This window comes from Botrytis fragariae, assembly GCF_013461495.1.
Source record: "Botrytis fragariae strain BVB16 chromosome Unknown tig00000050, whole genome shotgun sequence".
In the NCBI taxonomy this organism is placed as follows: domain Eukaryota; kingdom Fungi; phylum Ascomycota; class Leotiomycetes; order Helotiales; family Sclerotiniaceae; genus Botrytis; species Botrytis fragariae.
The window spans coordinates 260,165-281,459 of NW_023500992.1; the positions used below are offsets into that span (position 1 = coordinate 260,165).

The 21,295-nt window shown below is 42.0% G+C and overlaps 7 protein-coding genes across 7 annotated transcripts; 1 reads left to right on the plus strand and 6 right to left on the minus strand.

Annotated features, from left to right (window-relative positions):
- Positions 1-689: 689 nt before the first annotated feature.
- Bfra_004099 (putative sterigmatocystin 8-o-methyltransferase protein) lies at positions 690-2,195 on the minus strand (the record flags this gene model as incomplete). Its single annotated transcript, XM_037334504.1, has 5 exons — positions 690-967; positions 1,078-1,544; positions 1,623-1,662; positions 1,813-1,936; positions 2,028-2,195. The coding sequence occupies 5 exons, from the start codon at positions 2,193-2,195 to the stop codon at positions 690-692; spliced, it is 1,077 nt and encodes a 358-aa protein (XP_037193038.1).
- Positions 2,196-4,714: 2,519 nt separating this feature from the next.
- On the minus strand, positions 4,715-5,724 carry Bfra_004100 (uncharacterized protein; the record flags this gene model as incomplete). Its single annotated transcript, XM_037334505.1, has 2 exons — positions 4,715-5,427; positions 5,487-5,724. 2 exons carry the CDS (start codon positions 5,722-5,724, stop codon positions 4,715-4,717), a joined length of 951 nt encoding a protein of 316 aa, XP_037193039.1.
- Positions 5,725-6,043: 319 nt separating this feature from the next.
- On the minus strand, positions 6,044-7,939 carry Bfra_004101 (putative mfs transporter family protein; the record flags this gene model as incomplete). The annotated part of the gene is made up of 3 exons (XM_037334506.1): positions 6,044-7,428; positions 7,478-7,756; positions 7,807-7,939. The coding sequence occupies 3 exons, from the start codon at positions 7,937-7,939 to the stop codon at positions 6,044-6,046; spliced, it is 1,797 nt and encodes a 598-aa protein (XP_037193040.1).
- A 1,025-nt stretch (positions 7,940-8,964) lies between these two features.
- Bfra_004102 (putative leucine carboxyl methyltransferase 1 protein) lies at positions 8,965-10,199 on the minus strand (the record flags this gene model as incomplete). The annotated part of the gene is made up of 2 exons (XM_037334507.1): positions 8,965-9,860; positions 9,935-10,199. 2 exons carry the CDS (start codon positions 10,197-10,199, stop codon positions 8,965-8,967), a joined length of 1,161 nt encoding a protein of 386 aa, XP_037193041.1.
- A 1,823-nt stretch (positions 10,200-12,022) lies between these two features.
- Bfra_004103 (putative sun domain protein) lies at positions 12,023-13,677 on the plus strand (the record flags this gene model as incomplete). Its single annotated transcript, XM_037334508.1, has 3 exons — positions 12,023-12,388; positions 12,438-12,670; positions 12,720-13,677. 3 exons carry the CDS (start codon positions 12,023-12,025, stop codon positions 13,675-13,677), a joined length of 1,557 nt encoding a protein of 518 aa, XP_037193042.1.
- Positions 13,678-15,667: 1,990 nt separating this feature from the next.
- On the minus strand, positions 15,668-17,129 carry Bfra_004104 (putative nuclease s1 protein; the record flags this gene model as incomplete). The annotated part of the gene is made up of 8 exons (XM_037334509.1): positions 15,668-15,716; positions 15,801-16,219; positions 16,399-16,410; positions 16,457-16,513; positions 16,566-16,633; positions 16,748-16,829; positions 16,884-16,963; positions 17,021-17,129. 8 exons carry the CDS (start codon positions 17,127-17,129, stop codon positions 15,668-15,670), a joined length of 876 nt encoding a protein of 291 aa, XP_037193043.1.
- Positions 17,130-18,278: 1,149 nt separating this feature from the next.
- Bfra_004105 (putative 90s preribosome ssu processome component krr1 protein) lies at positions 18,279-19,399 on the minus strand (the record flags this gene model as incomplete). The annotated part of the gene is made up of 2 exons (XM_037334510.1): positions 18,279-19,268; positions 19,340-19,399. The coding sequence occupies 2 exons, from the start codon at positions 19,397-19,399 to the stop codon at positions 18,279-18,281; spliced, it is 1,050 nt and encodes a 349-aa protein (XP_037193044.1).
- Positions 19,400-21,295: the final 1,896 nt, after the last annotated feature.

Here is a 21,295-nt window from a genome sequence, read left to right on the forward strand (position 1 = left end):
ATAGATAGAGTCAACGTAAGTACCTCTGGATTAAGTCAGAAGGAATAGTTCATAAAAAGCAATTTAGTGCTGCGGAGCGAATGTATTTCTTTTGTTGGGGTACGAAATTAGGGATATGATTAGGATATACCATGAGAGAATGAAGATATGATTAGTGAGGGAGTTCTTTTTTTGTGAGTGTCTTCTCCTTTTCTCAAGTTCGCTTGTTGTTACCGGGGTTTGATCTTGAGTTAACCATTAACAAATGACTTAATCAATCGACCAAATAGCGATACGAATTATTTTCAACTGCCTAATATCACAGAGCACTATTCTCCAAGAGATAACTTTGCAAGAAAAAGAAAAAGAAAATCTCCCAGGTCCTTCTTGAGAAAGTATAATCTTCGATTCGATATGAATTTTCGAAAAGGTATATAGTCTCTTGAATTAACAGACATGACTTGACGACAATATCTAGTTCTAGGTGACATTTATATAATCATCTATATACTATTTGATGCGGGAATCGTTCTACTCTCTGACAATAGCTTCTATAATTCCATCGGCATCTGATTCATCCTATCCCATTCACATCGTTAGTGACCCTATCTATGGAGAAAAGAAAACAGAGATCTCAAAGGAAGCTTCCGAATAAAACAAACTCCTCACCCATCACACCCTCATCACAAAGAATTACAAAAAATTTCAACTCACCTCAGGAACCCAAATCCCCGTGACCTCAAACCCCGCTTTCGCAAGTAATCCCTCCATTCTTTTCCCGTCCTCTCAGTCCCCCCATTAAAAGCCATCATTGTCAAATCCAAAAGTGCATGGTATGTTGAAGCCCCTGATTCCGGTACGATCATCTCATGAATAATGAGTTTTGAGTAATTCGGTTTCATTGCGCTCTTAAGAACGCGTAGGATTTCGAGACATTTGTAGTCGGACCAGTCGTGGAGGATGTGGTGGTAGAAATAGATTCTAGAGTCTAGAAGGAAAGGGGGTGTGTGTTAGTTCAGAGAGATGGGAACTGGGAAAGAATGTGGAGGTTTGAAGATATAAGAAAGGTTAGAAAAGAATGTTCAAAAGGGGAGGTACTCTTAACAGGCTGTTCCGTAAAAAAATCATATCCGCATTTCTCTATCCCCTCGCCTAATTCACCCTTGCCAATCTCCTCCAAAACATGCGGTTGGTCTTGCAAGACCAATCTCCCCACCCCATTTTCCCTTCCACCAAACTTTTCCTTAAAAGCCATAACATCATGACCCTTCCCTCCACCCACATCTACCAACAGCGCATTATCTGCTCCTTCCACCCCCTCGAAAACCCTCTCCTCAACCGGCCACCAATCCAACCAATATTTCCGCGCTCCCATCGTATTCCCCATAAACGTATTAAAATCTCCAAGCACATTCCCAGGCATGGTACCAAAGTAATCGAAACTTTGGAGCTTAGTTCCGTGCGCGTATTGCATAAGACCATCGTGGGGGTTTGTGGGGGAGGTGTGGCTCGTTTCGAGAAAATAGCGAGGGGCGTGCAGGGCGGCTAGCATAGAGGTTGCGAATCTGATGATTTTTGGTGTTTAGCAAAGTATAGGGAGGGAAGGGGATGGGAAAGCGAGGAGAAAAGGTGAGAAAACATACAATATGCGGTGACCAGCCGCAATACCCTTCTGCGTCATAGCTTTGGTGATAGGAGTAGCCCCCAAGTTTCCTCAGCCACTTCCTTGACGAAGTTTGTAGAGGAGAGAGGTCTCAATATCCTTTCTAATATCTTATTAGTTTCATCGGTTTATTTATATTCAATGTAAAAATACAAAAAGTGTGTAAATACTTATCAACAATTCTTCCGCACCTGATAGCTCCGCCAATTTCGCTATATTAACAGGCTCATATTTAACAATATGCTCAAAAAGATTTAAATCTACTGCGATTCGGGCGCTCATGGGTATGAATGTCTATATCTCGTTTAAAATCATTAGACTAATACCTCTCTCGCCCCTCACTCATACCTCCAACTCGATAACTCTCTGGAAAAATAAGACGTACCGAAAAAGCAAGTTCCATTGCAACATTTTCCGGTGGCTCAATCGTTGCCGTAAGCGTCTTACTCAATCTCACAGCTTCTTGTTGACTTTTCGGAGAATTTCCATATGAAGTATCTGAAAGTAATGTACTCAGATTTTTTAAAATTTCTTGGGCTTCTAGATTTGCCATTTTAGGACGAATATATGTAATTCAACCGTTGAGAAATTACTACGTGATCAAAATATGCGAAACTGACTGGTGAAAAGCAATAAACATGTTAAATGGAATTCTAGGTCGACACGTCTTTATACCTTCCACATCACGTAGCTTCTAAGATTCTGTAGAACGTCATGTTTTCACTTCAGCTTACCTCAGATATGCTACACCGGAAACCGCAAGAAGTGCGGTTATGTAACACCAAAAAGGTATCGTCCGAGATAGGCTAAATTGAATCCTTGCTTAGAATGCATATGTCATGCAGTGTTTTTGCGATTAGGTTACATTTGGCTACTCTACCGCGACTCTTCTGACTCGACTGCTTCATTGAGATCATTCTTGATTGGATGATTGACAGGTCCATGTGAGCCCATAATTGATAGCTACAGGATGGGGAATTGGGGAGATGTGGAATGTGGTGAGATCATTTATGTACGTTACAACTGTTGGATTATGTGAGGCGCCGATATAGAGACAGTTGGATTCTGGAAATTTCATTTCTTCGGGATGTTATAGAGAAATTAAAACTGGGAATAAATCCACAAAGAATCCAAGGTCCCAATTCACTGTTACACTCGAACATCTGCTTCCTCTACTCTTCATACACATTCAAAGCCCAAGCAATAAACATGCGCAAGAATATTCATCAAAAGTTGCGTTATCTCCCTACTTTACTTGGAGACACCAGACATATAGTAATTCGCACTCAAATTACAAAGACTCTCCAGGACTTAGCGACTATGGTTATAGACAGTCCTTCAAACCGAGATAGATTCCAAGACGGAATTCATGAAAGATGTCGATTCTCACAACTACGTCAAATCTTCCATTAAAGATCACTTAGTCCTTATTTTGACCCAACAACAGTGAAAATTATCTGTTGGTATGTGTTATACGGTGATACCGAAATCAGCCCAAAAAGCTGATGTATTAGAGAGCTAGAATTCGATATAAAAGTATGCGCTATCGCATGCGCAACCATAGTGATCTTTTGTCAAGGATTAGGAATCTGAACATCGATAAGCGTCTTCTTAGACTATCGAGGTGAATAGCTAGCATAATTAAAAGGACTTGTGTTTGGCAATTGCATAGAAGTATCATATTCGGATCTGGAAATTGTGATTTGGGTTACTAGAGTAGATACTTTCGTGCTTAAAATCCTCTTCTTGTCCGGTGTCTCACCTGCCTCCAGACCCTCAACGTGAAGTCGTGAAGCAGATGACTGATTTGGTCAAAATAGGGTTCCTATTCAGACATGCTTAAGAAAACGCCCAATAATGATCATTGAAATGCGTAATTGCTTGCCAACGTCATCTAGAAATAAGAGCGACCTTATACCACAATTCAGGGGCGCCTGCATGTATTTATACGGATATATCTCTATATTGAAGACCCTCTTATGGCTCATGACTTATGAACAACAAGTCGATGGGGAGATTGTGGGCCTAGTCGAAATAATCCAATCGACTATCGTTGCGAGAATTATCTCTTTACGGTGGAGGAAAGTATCAATCACCCCAATGACTCTGATTTACTTTTTACTTCAGTTCCCCCACAATAAGTCATTCAGACCCGATTCGGGTATTTGGTAAGGAAAGCCCACAACCAAACAATGTTAGACTCATTGTTCCATCATACACTTCCTATTTCACCAAATTTATTAATTCGACTTTCCAACTTGGTTGACGGCCTGATCTGCCTTCTTACTGCAGTCCTCTGTATGGCATGATTGCAGCACAGCTAATAACAAGGCGTGGAATCGTTCTGGAACCTGGGTTGAGCTCATGGCTATGGCACCTTGCGTTCTGCTGATGGTCAAGCGGAATACTCATAGCGACAGGTAATGAACGTTCGTGGGAACCGAAAGATAAAGATTTTCATCTGACTTCAACAACACGCCACTAGCTCTTTACCGATAGTCTATTTTGATTGTCGGATTTCTCATCCACCTATTCGGTCGATTATTATCGACCGGTTACAGGTCCGAGATCCGTCAAAACCCCGTGAACAAGAACGTATGGTAATATGAATTCTCCAAGTTTATGACTTCTTGCCTTGTGAAAGTTGGTCGTATTGCTTTGAAGAACATGGCATCGGTATTTCTCTTTTGCCTGACCACTGTGATCTGAAGGTACTATGGGAAGAGTTTGAAGAAGTGGACTCGTACTTTGAAAGTCCATAGAATGTAGCCATTTTGAGATTTCCTCATCTGTCTATGCTCTGTCGTTTCTGCCACGATTAGAGCTAGGACTTCGTGTAGCTAGAATATCCAAATCAAAGGTTTTAGCTCGATGTATCTAGAAGCCCCAGTAAGTTTAGCTATATCCAGACATAATATTGTTTAGGTAGGCCACCTACCGCTTTCGAAGTTTAATCTGAGGTTGAGATATTGAACATTTGTTCAAGTTCACTTCTTTCTCCCTTCATCTCTTTACCCGTCTCCTTTAATCCGTGCTTTGTGCTATATTCACAATTTTCCAACCAAAATACCATCAAGGTAATTCCTCAAAAACTAGTCTCTTTTCACCTCTTCCATCCCTCCATTTGTTAGTACTCATAAACAACTCCTCACACCCCTCTAACAACCACTTCCACTTCCTCGCAAAGTTTTCCTCCACCTCCCAACTTTCCGGTATCCACGGATCACCCCAAACAATAAATCCCGTTCTTCCTCCTCCACCCTCTAAACCATACATAATATCCCTACAAAATTCGACATCATCCCATTCATCACCCCTTGAGAGTGACGAAAGGATAAGATCTCTACATCTCGGAAATGGAAAAACATCAATCTCAGGATGATGTTCTATTTCGATTTGTAGGTTTGTAGGTTTTAGTGCCAGTGGAAGATTTGATAAATCTGGTATACCCTGTGGATACTGTGTCGATGATGATGTGTTGAATGGAGAGAGAATATCATCATCCATACGATCAAGAGGTATTTTGAGGATCCCCACATTTACAGATAAAGCACGGATGATATTGAAATGAAGAAGAGTAAGTAAATAGGAGTCTGCTGAGATAGAAGTATCGGTGATATAGGAATTGAATGATCTAGAAGCGACAATACGTTTGACATCTATGTGATTGATACACATACATTCTTTTGGAGGAGGTGTAGTAGGATCAAGGATTGTGGCTCCTTGTGATTCTACGACTTTGGCTATTGCTTCGAGTTTTTTTGAGTCGGCTTTTCTACGCTGTCCTAATATTGAGATTAATACAAACAATTCATTGGATTGTAAAACGACTAGGGTTACAAACGAGAAGCCCGTTGATTCAACCGATTTTGCAATTTCCTCCTCATAACCGTACTACTGGTACCAGTCCAATCTTCCTCTAGATTCTGAATCTGTGACCTTTGCTTCATAGGCAGGATTTCAATCTGCGGCATCTCCATACATGACGTTTCGTTCATGGGGCTGCTCATATTTCCAGATTGTGGCGGTATTGGCTTAGTAGTATAACCACTTGCAAGTAAAGCAAGTGAAGTTAGAAACATGATTGATGAGTTTTTGCGAAGAGAAATGCAGCGTGCTGACCTAGCCTTACCTTTATGGCGGAGTTAAGGGGTGGTGGAACCGAGTTAGTACCATATCTGGGTGAAGCTAATGCAAGGTGCTGACATTCAGCAGGGATTTTGACGTTGCTGAGTCAGCGACGTGTTGGCATGAAAGGGAGTAATATTTGTGGTCAGCCGATAGTTGAATAATAAGTTAGTTTTCGTCTGGTTTACTTGATTCACATTTTCCAAAGCTTATTTATTGCAAACTTAGAAGTCATATCATTTCATTCGTAATTGTGGTATATGGATATCCCACTTAATCATGATCTCGCATAAGCCCTTCCGCTTCATGACCATCAGATGATCCTTCAATAGAATCGAAATCTTCATGGCCATCATCGGTAGTCTTCATCAACCCCGCCATTCGAATAGCATCCTCTTGTCCTTTCTCCACATCTACCATCCAAATGAGCGGAATAGGCAACGCAATTAAAACTGCTAAAAATCCAAATGCCGGTCGAATTTGTCCCGTTGCATCTACAATTTTACCAACAATAGCCGGTCCTACTGCCGAGCTTCCTTTATCTGTGATTGCGAATAGTGCATAGAATGCAGCTTCACTACCGGGTGGTATTAATAGACCATAAAATGATCGACAGTATGAAGATAGACCGCCCATCACCATTCCGTGAATGATACCTAGAGGGTAAATTTCATACCACTGTTGCAAACCTCCTACTCCCCAAGCCTGTACAAATGGTATAAACCCGAGAAGTCCATACAATGGAACCAATTCTAGAAGTAAAAGACAACAGACGATTATATGGTTTGTTTTCAAACTGAAACGTTTTGATATGATGGGCCAAACCGTGGCGCCGACTATCCCAGAACTTGTGGCCACTATAGAGAGCACGGCGACAGCTACAGTTCCCATCTGTAACTCAGTTCTAGCGAACAAGATAGCAGTTGCTGAAATAGTGGCCACAGCATCTGAAAGGAGAAACCAGGCAACAAGAAAAATTAAAACTTGTCGAAGTTTGACCGCAACCTTGACTGTTTTCCATAACGACTTCCAAGCGAAGATTGTGTATGACATACAAGTACGCACGAAAGCTCGTCCCTCATACAGGGCTGTTGGTAATGGTGGTCCAGGTCTATCTCGGAGCCACATAATTGATGGAATTGTGAATGTAAGCCACCAAGACCCAACGAAGAACAAGACTGTTCGCAAAGGAAGTGTTGACGAAACCCCCATTTTGTTCATGAAATATAAAATGAGAATGCAAACTACTTGTACGGAAACTGCAGCCATGTAACCAATCCCTACTCCTTTAGATGATATCTGTGTGGAAAGTTGAAGATCTGAAGAATCGGCCTTGGATCCTATATTGACCTCCTTGCCGGCTCCTCGGCGGAAGCTCTCTCTCGGCTTTCGATTACTTTGTCCGGGAGATATTGGCCGGAGAGGAACAGATGAGGAGCCATTTGAATGATCTTCATTACTCTGAGCAAGTGGATGATTCAGAACCAATAAGGGTAAGTACGAATTCAGAATGACAAAAGAGCATCCAAGGCACACAACACAAATGACAGTTAGCAGGGACCCCACTACAAAAATCTGTGGAACTACCAGAAGAAAAAGCATAGCAGACACAGATCCCGTGAAGCCAAATCCTGCTAAAAGTTTCTTACGCCAAGTACCTGGAAACTGTCAGATTAAGATAGATAATAAGATTACAAATAAACATACCATGATCAGCAACCGAGCTGACAGAGACAAGGGCAAGAGCCTGCATGAACACAGAAACAGAAAATGTGTACATTGCAAAGCTTGCTGTGGTTAACTCAGTACCAAACACGTTGATGATGCATTGATGTGTATCTGAGCCTTCAGCTCTTGACATCAATGCATTAATAGTAGCATTTGCAACAGCGGTCGCATTTTTCGCCGTGCAAGGTGTGATTTTGTCTGTAAAAAGAACGCCTTGTTCACGAGCAAGTTGTTCTAATGTAACGGGTAAGAATGAACCTGTGTACTGTGTCAACTTTGGCGTTTTCGAATTCGAGAATATAACGTACCGACAGCACAAACAGCGAAGACCTCAGCTGCCAATCCATAACAAAAAAATCCTCTCAGCTCTCGATCGGTTGTTGGACTTGTGTCTTCCGCTGGGTAGCGTGGGGCTCGTAGCCCAGAACCGCCATCTTCCATGAATTTGAAGTTACTGTGTGGGTATCATTGAATGCAAAAAAGTTCAGAAAGATGATTTTCACGCTCGAATGATATGAAGTTTTGTTGTTCTGAAGGAGAATGAGAAATGTATGTGGTTTTACTTGATTCCGTATACTGTTTTAGCGCATCGGTACGAGCGGATGTGGCTTGTTTCCGGAGTTATTCCGACTCATCAGTTGACATGTTTGTGATGTTCAAACAAATACGAAACACCATTAGTTTTAGTATTTTATAGACGATTCGAGGCTAAGAGTGTTTAGACTTTCAGAGAACACAAGCTTTATTTCAATGTCATTGCTTTCTAATGGGTATCGTAAGATGGGTACTAGATACTAAAGTGAATCTTCATGAAGGTTAATGATGTAATCAGTACTCGAATACAAGCATTCCCCACGTCGAGTTCCGGCTTATCCGGAAATCTCGTCGACGATGTTAACACCGCTTTCGGTGTGCCATTGGATTGAGAGATTGTACATAGATACTAGTGGTTGGTGATTTGGACTTGAATTTGCCTCTTTTTCAACATGGACCTCTGTGGTTGGATTGTCATGGCATTGAATTGATCGCAAATGCTATACGCTCCCCATGCGAAATTGCGAATTGACCATCCAATCTTGAGGCAATCAATCGCAACCTCCTTGAGTCTTAGCCCTGGTGGACCTTATGAAAGACTCGGCTAAATAAGCATATCTCATAATTCATGCAAATTCTTGGGCTCCCAGAGCGGACGAACTGCCATAACGTATAAAGCATTGGGCGGCATTATATTTGTTTCATCATGTTTCTGGGGAAGATGAAGGGGGAGTGGGGGAATATAACAGTAGTCATTCGACTTTTGAGCTAAAGTTATGAGTTTTGGTAAAGAGGATTACATGAATCTTAATAACGTCGACCATTGAGCACAAGATTCGCGTTGAGCTTACAAAGTCTAAGAGCAGTGAAATGGAAAGTTTGGCCCGGAGCGGCGCACCTGTAGATATTCATGGGCTATTATCATTTATAGATCAAGATCTTAACGCCTTTAGACCCTCGAATCCTAAATCGTCTGTCCACCCCCAGACAACAGAATAATGTCTTGCCAGTAGAAGCCATTCCTCAACTTCATCTAGACCTTCAAGCCTGTCCACTCTTTCTCTTTCTTTGCGTGCGACCCAATGTTCCCAGAAATCTTCTATGCTCACGGCATTAATGCCACCCTTCGCGTTACCAAACCCAAGACCTACTAGTCTATCCTTCTGATCATTAAGCGTCTTATACTTCTGCACCGTAGGCATAGTGATTCCTCTTGATGCTAGATTTTCCACCATCATTTGTCCAAAAGCATCGTGTACTCCCACTGGCTCGTAAAGAACAATCCCAATACTTGGGATCTTGTCTGTGAACCATTTTATGATGCTTTGTGCCGCGTTCACCTCAAGATAACATAAGCAACATTCGGATATCATCAGTGTGGCAATGTCACTCTTGATACCATGAAATGAACCGAGACCAATTGTGCCGGGTAGTTTCCGGAGGTCCAAAGGATGGCACACGTATCCAACTTCTGAACAAGTCTCAATAGTGCGGCTGAATCCCCATTCTGTATTTTCCTGTAGCCCACTAGCCGCCGTGAATTCTGCAAGCTCGCCATCTTTTTGTCCGATTTCAAAGAATCTTTCATTTCCGATGAGTTCTGCATGATTTTGTTGTACTAAACGATTTTTCGCAACGCATACAGATGGGAAATCAAATTCATGGTAAATGACATTATTGTGCAGGTTCTTCGCCCGAAGACGAAAATAGCGAGTATCTGTTCCCGCACCCAAAGATATTATTTGTTTTTGCTGTGAAGTAGAATTATCAGGTTGAGATAAGAAGGATTCGATGAGGAGGTCTAAAGCAGTAGTACGAGAATATGTACCTATTCATAGTCACAGATTAGCTGGTTCCGAGTAGGTTAGTGGACTGCACTCGCAGCAACGAAGGCTAACGAACCTCTATTTATGATTGGCAGCCTTCGTGTTCCACTTCCTTTGACGAAATAATGAGCAAATTGGTCATCTAGATAGCCAAGATTGACTGCACTAAGACGAGATACAGCTGCATCTGTGTCGGTACCTTGGATGGCAGTATCTTTACGATTTGTAGAGACCTCCGAATGAGGATTCAAAGGATCGCGCAGGCCTTGCCCTCTACCTCTGCCACGAGACCGCGATCCGCCTCGCAATGAGAGAAGGTTGGGTATTTGCTGTGCCGACATTTATGAGGCGCCAATTCGTTGCGTACTGAAAGACTATGTCTCGATGGCCGTGATTCTCAAAGGTAATGTATGCTGTATAACTCCAAGCTGTGGTGGGGTTCTAGCCCAAGGCTAGTTAGCCTTGGGCGAGGCTGACGATTCACTTTGAGAGCATCCCACGTGACTGTGATCATGCTCTTAGTAAGCAAGTTCCATGATATCGCCGAATTGACCATTTCCATAAAGATTTGTTCCACAGCAGGATTATTTGGGTTGCAACACGACAGTTATGATGAAAGCCATGAGCGTAACATGCGATACGAAGAAAAGAAATCCTTTTTACCGCCAGTGGCACACAGCAGGAAAAAAAGCATCCTCAGCCTTCGTATGGATTTGCAAGATGCATCCATCAGTAGCAAGCATGTTATCAGGAGGATCTGAGTAGTACTCTGAACTTGGCCAAATTCAAACAAGTCCCTGTCTCAATACACGTATCTAAAGTTTGACACTTACAATTTAGGAGTATGGAGATGAGAATATCACGAACGAATGCCGAAATTGTTGAAAGTGTCGTGATCTCCTTTTGTGATCTCCTTTCGGCATAGTTGCAAGAAGGGTTCACCTCCGCAATCGCTTGATCCCCGGTACCTTTTTTCCAATCCATACCCAGGTACCGGTATGTGCTGTGCCTCCTTGAAGTTATCCGATATTGAATGAGACTTGCCGAAAGTTTGGCTTAATATATATCAGTATGTATCCGCATTCCAGCTGGTTTCCAAAACAAACAATCGGGAGAATGCTTCCATACATATACTTAAGTCTACGCATATCTGGCGTTGTAGAAAACAAATAATTACGTCAATACCTTTCTTCTTATCTCCAAACAAACGAATGCTAGCAGTCTGAGTCTGTAACTATTGAATTGGAGAAGAAAAGGGGGGAATTGATCATCAGAGTTCAGATGTAACAATTTACGAGAAGAGGGGATGCAAATCTTTTAACGAGAAGTGTTCTTAGCATTGATTTGATTGATTCGACTTTCGTCGTGGTCTATTACGGATGTCAAATTTTATCATTCAATTGATGATATTTCCCGCCAACAGCCAAGAAAAAAACACATGGATCAGAAGCATGTCTTTCAATCAGCTCTAAACCTTATTTGGCTCATTTAATTTAAACTATCTCAATTACATGGGTCTTATCATTGGTCGATCTCTTCATTTTAATTCCCGTTCAACATTAGCGTCAGGAACACAACATTATGGCTTTTCACATATCCAATCAATCTTGGAATTGAACGGAAGATAAAAGCCTAATTGAGGTTAAATTCATGGTTTCTATCATCCAATTTCCTATACCGCCTGTGCAAAGCCTGTCAAAGACTCAATATGAACTAATGTGTGATGAGAGAGATAGGAAAGAGGAAATGGGGAAATGCCTTGACCTTTTTGGTGGGCGTTCCTAAACCATTCCTATATGGAATTGGTGACCTGCAAGCGCAGATACCTCCAACTGAACCGTTTATCCACCCGCCCACCTTCACTCCCCTACATCTTTTATCCTCGTCCTTCTCTTCAATATCAAGTGTGTTCAACGTTCACTCTTTTTTGGTTGCTCGTCGCCATTACGCTCATTAAATTTGCTACAGAAAGCACCTCACTCATTTTGAAAATTGACTCGTTATTGACATTGTTGGTATCATTATTTTGAAGGGAAAATATAACACACCAAGTTTTCGCAAACAAATACGAGAGGTAGAGAGGATATACGCAGAACAAAAAGCGCACCAAAGACATTGCAACACGAGCTGAGTTTGGTTGATCGCAGACTTCACTACTTTCACAATGAAGTTCCTCAATGTACCAATCGCAATTGCTGCCGCAGCAATCTTGTTAATACCTTGCGAAGCCAAGCTTGGCCATGGACTTTCCCATCTCGATATTCTACAAAAACGACACTCTCATAATAGGATTCATGCATCACCACGAGCAGAAGATTCTAAGAACCTGTTACAAAAGCGTGGTACTTGCGAATTTCCAACGGATGCTGGATTGGTTGCTGTTACACCCGATTCAAAAAATGCGGGATGGGCAATGAGTCCAGATCAAGCTTGTACTCCAGGCTCATATTGCCCATATGCTTGCCCTCCTGGTGAAGTGATGGCGCAATGGAATCCAAAAGCCACTTCATACACTTATCCATTGTCTATGGTATGTTGGAATAATTTTGGGCCTAATTTAAAAACTAATTGGTTCGCAGGATGGAGGATTGTACTGCGACTCAAATGGCAAAATCAGCAAACCATTCTCCAACCAACCTTATTGTGTGTCAGGAACTGGTACAGTTGGAGTCGTGAACAGCTGTGGTGGACCCGTTTCGTTCTGTCAAACGGTTCTACCTGGGAATGAGGCTATGTTAATTCCAACATCAGTGGATGGATCCTCACAGTTGGCGGTTCCAGGTACAAGCTACTGGTGTGAAACCGCAGCTCAGTGAGTATTGAACATCATCCTGTGATTTCATTATCCTAACAGTCTATAGCTACTATATCAATGCTCCAGGAGTCTCGACTGCCGATGCTTGTATTTGGGGTGATGGTTCAAAACCTATTGGAAATTGGGCACCATATGTTGCTGGAGCTAACACTGTCGCTAACGGTGATACCTACCTTAAAATTGGTTGGAACCCAATTTGGACATCCTCCTCCCTTTCAGACACCATGCCTACTTTTGGTATCAAAATCGAGTGTTCTGGGTCTGGATGTAATGGACTTCCTTGTTCAATTGATCCATCTGTTGTTGGAATTGGAGGAGTTACCAGCGCCGATCAAGCTTCAGGGGCTGGAGGTGCCAACTTTTGTGTTGTTACTGTCCCTTCAGGTCTAACTGCCGATGTTGTGGTGTTTGAGATTGGCGGTTCTGGATCTTCGGCTTCCTCGTCGTCTAAAGCTGCTTCAAGTAGTGCTTCGCCAAGCCCTTCACCAACCCCAACCCCAACTCATAGCTCATCATCTTCGATTCCAACTACTTTGTCAACTCCACCTCCATCAACTAGCAGTCCTGTCTCGTCTACATCTACATCCGCATCTACATCTTCCCCTTCTCCTTCGTCTTCCTCCTCCTCCTCCTCCTCCTCCTCCCCCTCCTCCTCTTCTTCTTCTTCCGCAATCTTATCCTTGTCGATTTCTACCAAAGCGAGCCCAACTTCCTCACTTTTCAGTCACACAACGACCTCTATCGTTGCTTCCACCTATCCGACCGACGACGCTCATGTGTTCCTTCAAGCTGGAAATTCTACTGTTGGCGCATCGAGTGTCTCCCTAGCCCAAACAGTGCTCAGCACTGGCACTGGCACTGGAGCAATGAGTCCAATCGCAAGTGCCGCTGAAACCGCTTCTGCAACAGCGTCAAGTACCAAGAAATCTGCAGCTACATCAACCGAATTATCAAACTCGGTTTTTGGCCTCGTCCTACTCCTTGCCATCAGCTGCTTAATCTAATCACTGCCATTTGATGATACTATATCCTCATTCTCATCGCATAAACTCCCATCTCCTGGATATCTTTTCAAATACTATCTTCTAATGCGTCTGGACCACGTAATATTTTCTTCGGCTTCGCCTTTATCATGACTTCACTTTCTGTCCAACACATACATTCTTATATTATATTTGCTCAACGCAACATTCACTTTTACTTCGAATTATTTATTCAAACCAAATATATCACCTATGGTGCAGGAGTTCCCGAATACTCCATATCCTAGACATGACACCTTTGAAGTCTATCGGAAACAGTTTCCTTGCCATTTTTTCTGTCGTATTTATACCCCTATTTTTATGCTTATTCGTTTCACGAATTGGAGGGAGATGGAGTGATGGATTTGAGTGTTTTTACTTGATTACTTTTTATTTTTTATTTTTATGATGCGTATATGTGATTGATGTTCATACACGATTCTTTTGGCGCGGACTTCAGTTTTTCTTGGAACGAACTTCTTACAGGAACAGTTTCTGTCCTATCTCTTTCTGGTGAAGATTGGACTGGGGGTTTGGAAAAGCGAGTGGGCTTGGCGAGCTTTACTTGGTGGGCGGGTGGCTGGACTTGGGAATTATTATACGTATAATCTTTATATCTAATGTTCAGATATGGTGATGGTTGGATGGCAGAGGGGTTGACGCTGGTGACATATGGATTGGAATTGGAAGTAGCAGATGAGAGAAGATGAGAAGGAAGAAGAAACGGCATGCTGATTTGGTGCAGAATTTGGTTGTGGAGTAGAAGACATGAGATGAGACTGAAGAGGATCGTTTGGTTATGTAGTGAAGTGATGAATCGAGTTATTATTCCGACGTTTATACCTACTTTGTTTCATTAATTTCTCATTGTGATAATACTGTGCCTATCCCTTCCACTTCCTATATGGGTGGTGGAACTTCCGACATTACAGATCCCTAACATAAATATTGTACGATGATTTTCCAATCCATACACTACGCAATATGCAATAATAGAGGAATTCTTCAATTATCCAATTCATTCCATTCCAATGCCGTCACAGAAAATAAACCCCAAATATCTCGATCCATCTCACTTGTACATCCGTCTATCAATAGTTTGTACAGAAGAAAATAGCTAGTCCCAAACTCTAAAGGACAAGATCATCACTATACCATATAAGAGTATAGATATAACCACGTTAACTAGGTATCTATCTATAAAACGAGTATTAGTGGATACTTCGAGTTGATATACCATCGGATCGAATTAGACAGTGAGACGAATTTTGGGTTTTGCGATGTAACTTTGTAACGTTTGCTGCAGTGGTGTATATGGATTGGGTTTGTTTAATATCGTTTTGGCTTGAATGGGAAGGATGTAAAGGGCGTGTATATGTGTGTGTATACTGGTACTGTTCTGCGATTATCCTATATGATTGTGGTATGTGATATAGTCCTTTTGAAAATAGACTAATTACCTATCGGGATCCATAATCGTGTATGTGCCGGATGAAAGATGAGTCTAAATGATTTCATGACAAGGCTTTTTTTATGCTCGTATATATGCATATGTATTACTTACTATGAATAATAACAGCTCCTCGTTCATTCTCGCTAAGGTGGGCCAGGTTGTATATCCATTTATTCATTTCAATGATTCTAGTACTTGTTTCAATCAAACATTGACGAATATTTAACTAGGAAATCTTAGAGGGCCTCGCTAGCAAGATTGGTATAAGAGGATACTGTTTGGCTCATGGTTTGTTGTATTGACTAGATCCCTTAAACGCTCTGAATTGTAATTCCATCTTGAATGATCTTGCGTTATTGTCCTATCAGAAATATGGAGATTTATTTGTTAAAAGTGTATATATTGTGCATATAGAAGTTACCTAGGTATGAATATTGACATTTTGAAACGAGCTCTTATATACACTTCCTCCCCACCTTCTTCCCTCATTTTTTCCCCTACTTCCAACTCTCATTTCATTTAAAGGTTAGTAGTACCAGTAGCAATCAAGTCCAACCAAGCTGCAAGTCTGTTGTCATCAATCATTAGCTATCATACTCTCCAAATTCCAATTCCTCGATAGAAATAAAGAAAGTGAGCAACTGCTACTAACCTGTATCCTGCCTTGGCAATCTGCAACTTAACCACTGGGATCGCAGCTGTATAATATCCATTGGTGCTCAAATCACCTGTCTCAACTGCCGTAACTCCCTTGGGCAAAACAGTACTGCAAACATAGGCGTTTGAATCAGATGCCCAAACCATCGAGGAGGTAACCGGATCATCGATATCAATATCTTCAGTCCAGCCTGCTTTCAAAGAAGAGTATGTTCCGGTTTTGATGGCGGTTGTGAGAGTTGCTGCCCATGTCTTGGCATCGGAAAGTGCGTAACCGCCAGTGTATTGTTCGGGAATAGCAGTATCCCAGATGGAGTGAAGATTGGTGGTTGCGCCCGCGTAGGTGACGGCGATGGTGTTTCCACCTACGTCGAGGTTTTCATCGTGGAGAGGTTGGTGGATGTCGCCGAGGAACTAGGATGTATGAGCAATGGGTGGTTATGGATATATTGACGTTTCGCCCACGACGGGACAAAAATGGTACGGAGTATTTTTTTTATGCGAGATGTCGATGTGCCTTGGAAATAACATGTGGAATAAGGAGAATGGAGACATGATAAACTCCAGAATTGGGAGAGAAAATCAGAACATACGTGAATGATCATCTAGGAAATATCAGTAATGGCTTCTACAAGGCGGATTGATGCTTACCTTAGCTGCAATGTCTAAGTTGGCGGCACTTGCAGTGCCCTTTTGTAAGATGGTTGTCTATTGTTGATTAGCATCACTTGTAAACGTCATCATTTTACGGTAGGCTCACGTAGTTTTGGATGGCGCTAACGATGCATCCTGTAGTTCCACAATCTCTGGAGTATGAAACGCCACAAGCTGAACAGGTTTTATGTCAGTATTAATTCATTTAGCAGGGTAGTTGGGTATAGCAAGAAAGTTTCCAGCAGTCATTCTACTTGGAAAAATAGTTATAGAGATCTCTAGACTCACAGGTAGGTGGGCTATCTTGAGCATCGATGTAATGGAAAGGTGCTGAGAAAGCTCCAGCAGTGGTATATCGGTATGAATCAGGCTGTAGAGGGCTTAGAATTGCATGCCGCTTTCATATTTGCATTGGAAGACTAACCCAGGTAGCAACAGTGGCCAAATAGTCTGTGGTGGTATCCCCCAAGATGCCTTGAAAATAGGTTTTGGTGGCAGTAGAGACTGCAGAAGTATGACATTAGAGATATGTGCGATATTATGGTAAGAATAAGTACTCACCAAAGTTAGTGGCAACGTATGCAACAGTATAATGTCCCAAGGTACCCCAAGCGTATGTAGCTGGGACCCATGAGGAAAGGAGGAGAGCTGCACTAGTTTGAACCTTCATGATGAAGTTGGAATGCCAAGAAAGATGGAGAAAAAAGCCGTGGGGATTGATCTGCTGTTAGAGAGGATTGCTGGTTGATCATAAGCGTGGATGGAAATACATGACTCTTTATACTTCAGACAAAGGATTATATCGTCCACATCCTAAGAGTGGCATCAATGTGGATTGTGACGTCCTACATGTGAAGCTATCCACATCGTGCTTCCCCTCCGTGATGGTGGTGATGAAAGAGGCAGGTACCACTTATTTTGCCTTCCCATTCCACCCATTTTCCACCCACCCTCAGAGATCTTCAACACCACCCACGAATAACACGTCAAAGATACGAAACGATCTCGACGTGCATATACCAAACCACTGATAGCATAAATCGGGGACGGCCGTTGTCCGCCAAGATTTTTGTTCTTCTTCAAATATATGCAAGGATTTCAAGAGTTGGTATAGAGCAATGCTCATGAGTGGAATGCCAAGCACTCGCCAGGCCACAAGCTTCTCGTTCTAGAAACATGCACGATAGCCACCATTCAACCACCTTCCCAACTTGTTGCGAATTCCCGATTATCACTGGATATCATAAATAAATTCTCAACATGAAGAGTATCGCTGCTCATTGTATGGTTGGAATTAAAAAGAGGACTAGCAACTACCGTCTTCTCCGCATATATGCAGGTCAGAGATGTATCTACAGGGACGTAGATAAAAGATAACCAATTATCTTTACATGTGTGCTTGGAGATATGAATTGAAAGGTTGCGTGGTGGTTATAAAGTATTAAAGTATTAAGGTTGTTCAGTAAGTGTTCGGGGGATCTGCTAAACTTGGAGAAGTGTGATCTTTGTCAGCGGATCCATCTTCCTATTTTGCCAATCGGCTTGCAATCGGCTTGTACACGTCCATATTTCTATATTGCATACGGAATTCCTATGTCAAGTTTCTCCATTGTCCGTCCGGCCATCGGGGATGAGGCTGCAGTTGCAAAGGGAATTCCCACAGAAATGAGCTTGTAGAAAATACTTGAATTGGTACCAGTCTACAAGCCTAGACAGATCAAGCTATCTACCACATACAAAACTGTAATAGGTATCTTTTTCCCACGAACGCCCGATTGCGCCTCGATATACAATCCTTGATACACATGATAAATTAGTTTTAGTCTTCGGCCATATCAATATCCCCATCAGCATCACTGCTCTTCCTCTTTTTCGATTTCTTCTTTTCCTTCTTCTCCCCGCTATCCCTATCTCTCTTTCTCTTCTTCTCTTTCTTCTCCCCATCCTCAGCTGGTGCCTCAAATTCTTCGGCCCTCTTCTTCATCTTCTCCTCTTTCTCCTCCCTCTGCTTTTCTATCCTTTCCTCTTGAGCTTTCCTCTCCTTTGCTTGCTTGCCCAAGAAGTACTCTCCACTCTCAATTTGTAGATCAACCTTGCTCTTCTCTTGTGCTGGTGGGAATGGGGTGTAAACCTTCTTGCTCTTGTCGGTAACATTTCTGGGTACTCTTCTCTTGTTCAAATTCCTCTTCTTGAATTGTGGCAGAAATCTATCCCAACTCTCGCCCGCTAATTCTGGGTCCTTAGCCAACTCTCGCTTGATCATTAGTTCCTTGATGTGATATATAGGATGAATGTTGGCCATGCAATCTTCGATGATTCGTCGAATCTCTTTTAGGCCTTTGTAAGGACCCATTGCTGATACAGTATTTCCTTGAACTAGTAAATAGCATTCTGTAAGGAGTTCCAACGCTTTCAAGGTGCTTCCATTTGGGCCCAAGATTCTCTGTCTTCTCTTCACGAATCGTTCCTTATTTCGAACCAGGTTACGGATCTTAATGACATCGCATGCTACACCATCTTCAAGAATCTTGATCGCTTGTGGCGCAGGCACACTTCGTGCAAGTAGCTTAATGAGATCTCGTGCGTTGAGGATAGCGGCTGGATCGTATGTCTTTCGGGTGGTCTTGACTGTCATAGAACCTTCGCGCAAATCAAGTGTCGCAGCAATACCATATTTCTCCAGCGATTTCATTATAAGTGGCCAGACTGTCTTAAGATATACTTCGCGATACTTGGGGAAGAGTGTGACGAAGGAGGACTCTTCTGTGAAGGTACCACCTGCATTGTCGGCAGGTGTAAATGCTTCAATCTAGTAGGTATTAATTAGTATTGCGCCGACCCAATGGAATTGGAAAACTTTAGAAGTCTTGGAGAATTTACCTTCCATTTATCAATATCATCTGTATCCCAAGGCTTTTCCTTATTGTATACCGAAGGCATTGTGAATGCTGATGGTGAGGGGTGTTTGACTGGTGAAGCTTTCAAAATTAAAATTCCTACTAAAAAAAAGTTATGGCAGAATAAGAATATTTTTGAGACTTTGCATTCGATCTAGGTTTCCGTAGTGCCTTGCGAGCTTGTAGCTAGGGTCATCGAAATTGGCCATTGATGTAATGATCACGTGATGCTGATCACGAGGTCCAATCTTGGGTCGGCTGGATCGGAATGTTCGTTTACCCCTGAATATTCAAGCGGAGGATTGATTGACAAGATTGACAGATTTACAGATTGCTGGTCACTGAGGCGATTAGGATTAAAGTTATCAAATCGCGTTCCACGAATTCGTCATCCATAAACGTCTTTACTCCGTACCTGTACTCAGTACAACTCGGCCCTCTTTTTACCAGCTGAAGACCCTCATCTTATGTAGGATTTCAATGGTACCTACCCGTTAATGCCGTTTATGCCGTTCATGCCGTTCATGCCAGTTTATATCATTTATGCATATCATTGATCGATTTCCGCTGATCAGCCTATCGGGGTAAATGGATATACATACACCTGAGCATCTCAGAATAGGTCCACCGTACACATTACTCCGTGTGTTTTTATTTATACGCACACATGATCAAGACAGGAAAGGACTAATCTATTGTTTCCAACTGGCTCGTGACACATTTTATTTTTATCCTTTCCTTCCTTGAGCTTCCTTCTAACCTACAGAAGTGACCGTAATCTTAAATTTCGATCTCAGGGGTAAACTAAAGATGTTCTCGATGGCTCGTTTCCAAGGATTCTTAATGGTCAGCCTTGTTAATTTCCTTGTACTCTGTTGAGATTGTCTCGATTGTTTATCGACTGCCGATTAAGCTGATCCACTCAATTATCTCAGTTCGTCAGGAACTTTCAAACCCTTGTGCCGCCTTAGCGCCATGGTCGTGGATCATCTCCTCATAACCTCCACCCGGATACATATCATTATATATCATATCGTATAGCTTCATCGAATTAGACGAATTAGACCTAGCACACCAACTGTTATGTATAGATTATGACAATTAGGGCTTGCATTGATCGCATTAGAGGATCAGGAAAGGTTACACTCAATCTGGATGATAAGCTTACTTTAAGTGATGATTGCTTCCATTCATTCTCGTTCTGTCGTGCTGCTTCTAGAAGATTGCTTTTTTTAACAGTCCATCTATCTGAATCTTGAAACTTCATATTACCATAGCTTCTTAGCAGCAGCTTTAGTGAGATGTTCCGATCTTGCATGCATCGATTGATGTGCTCAATGCTGTAACTAGAGATTTGTACAGAGAAGAGGCGATTTCGAGGACATGAAGTGGTTCAATTCAGTCATAACAATGTGAAACTCCTACGTATTGTACTCTCAATTTCAAATACATTCTTTGACTTCAACAGTAATGATGAGTAGGTAGATAACTCATTCCTCGTAGTAAAAATTGTACATTTTTGGAGCTTGTCATAATGTCATTATCAGGTACCTTGCGTCCGGGAGTATCCTTTTTATAGATTGTTTCGATTGCAGGGTAGCGCGAATGGATAAGGGGCGGCCAGGATCCAGCTGCCATTCCTTTTTCCTCAATAACTTCTTTCTCAATCTTTGCAACTGTGATTTGATACTTTGTGTTGTAACATCATTCACTGTCTCTTCATTCATCGTTCTTATATACCCAAAATTCAAATCAATCCCTTTTAAAAGTTGGAATATCATTGTCATTCCTTTAGGTCAACCGAAAAGTCTCGTGCTTCATTCACTTACCTGCAATTCTCGAAGAATAATTTCATTCTAGCTACTAGTGTCAGCGTAGTCGCCCTCCTTCTAGTTATAATTCGAACGATCTCTGCTATTTTCGATATAGACATTTGAAG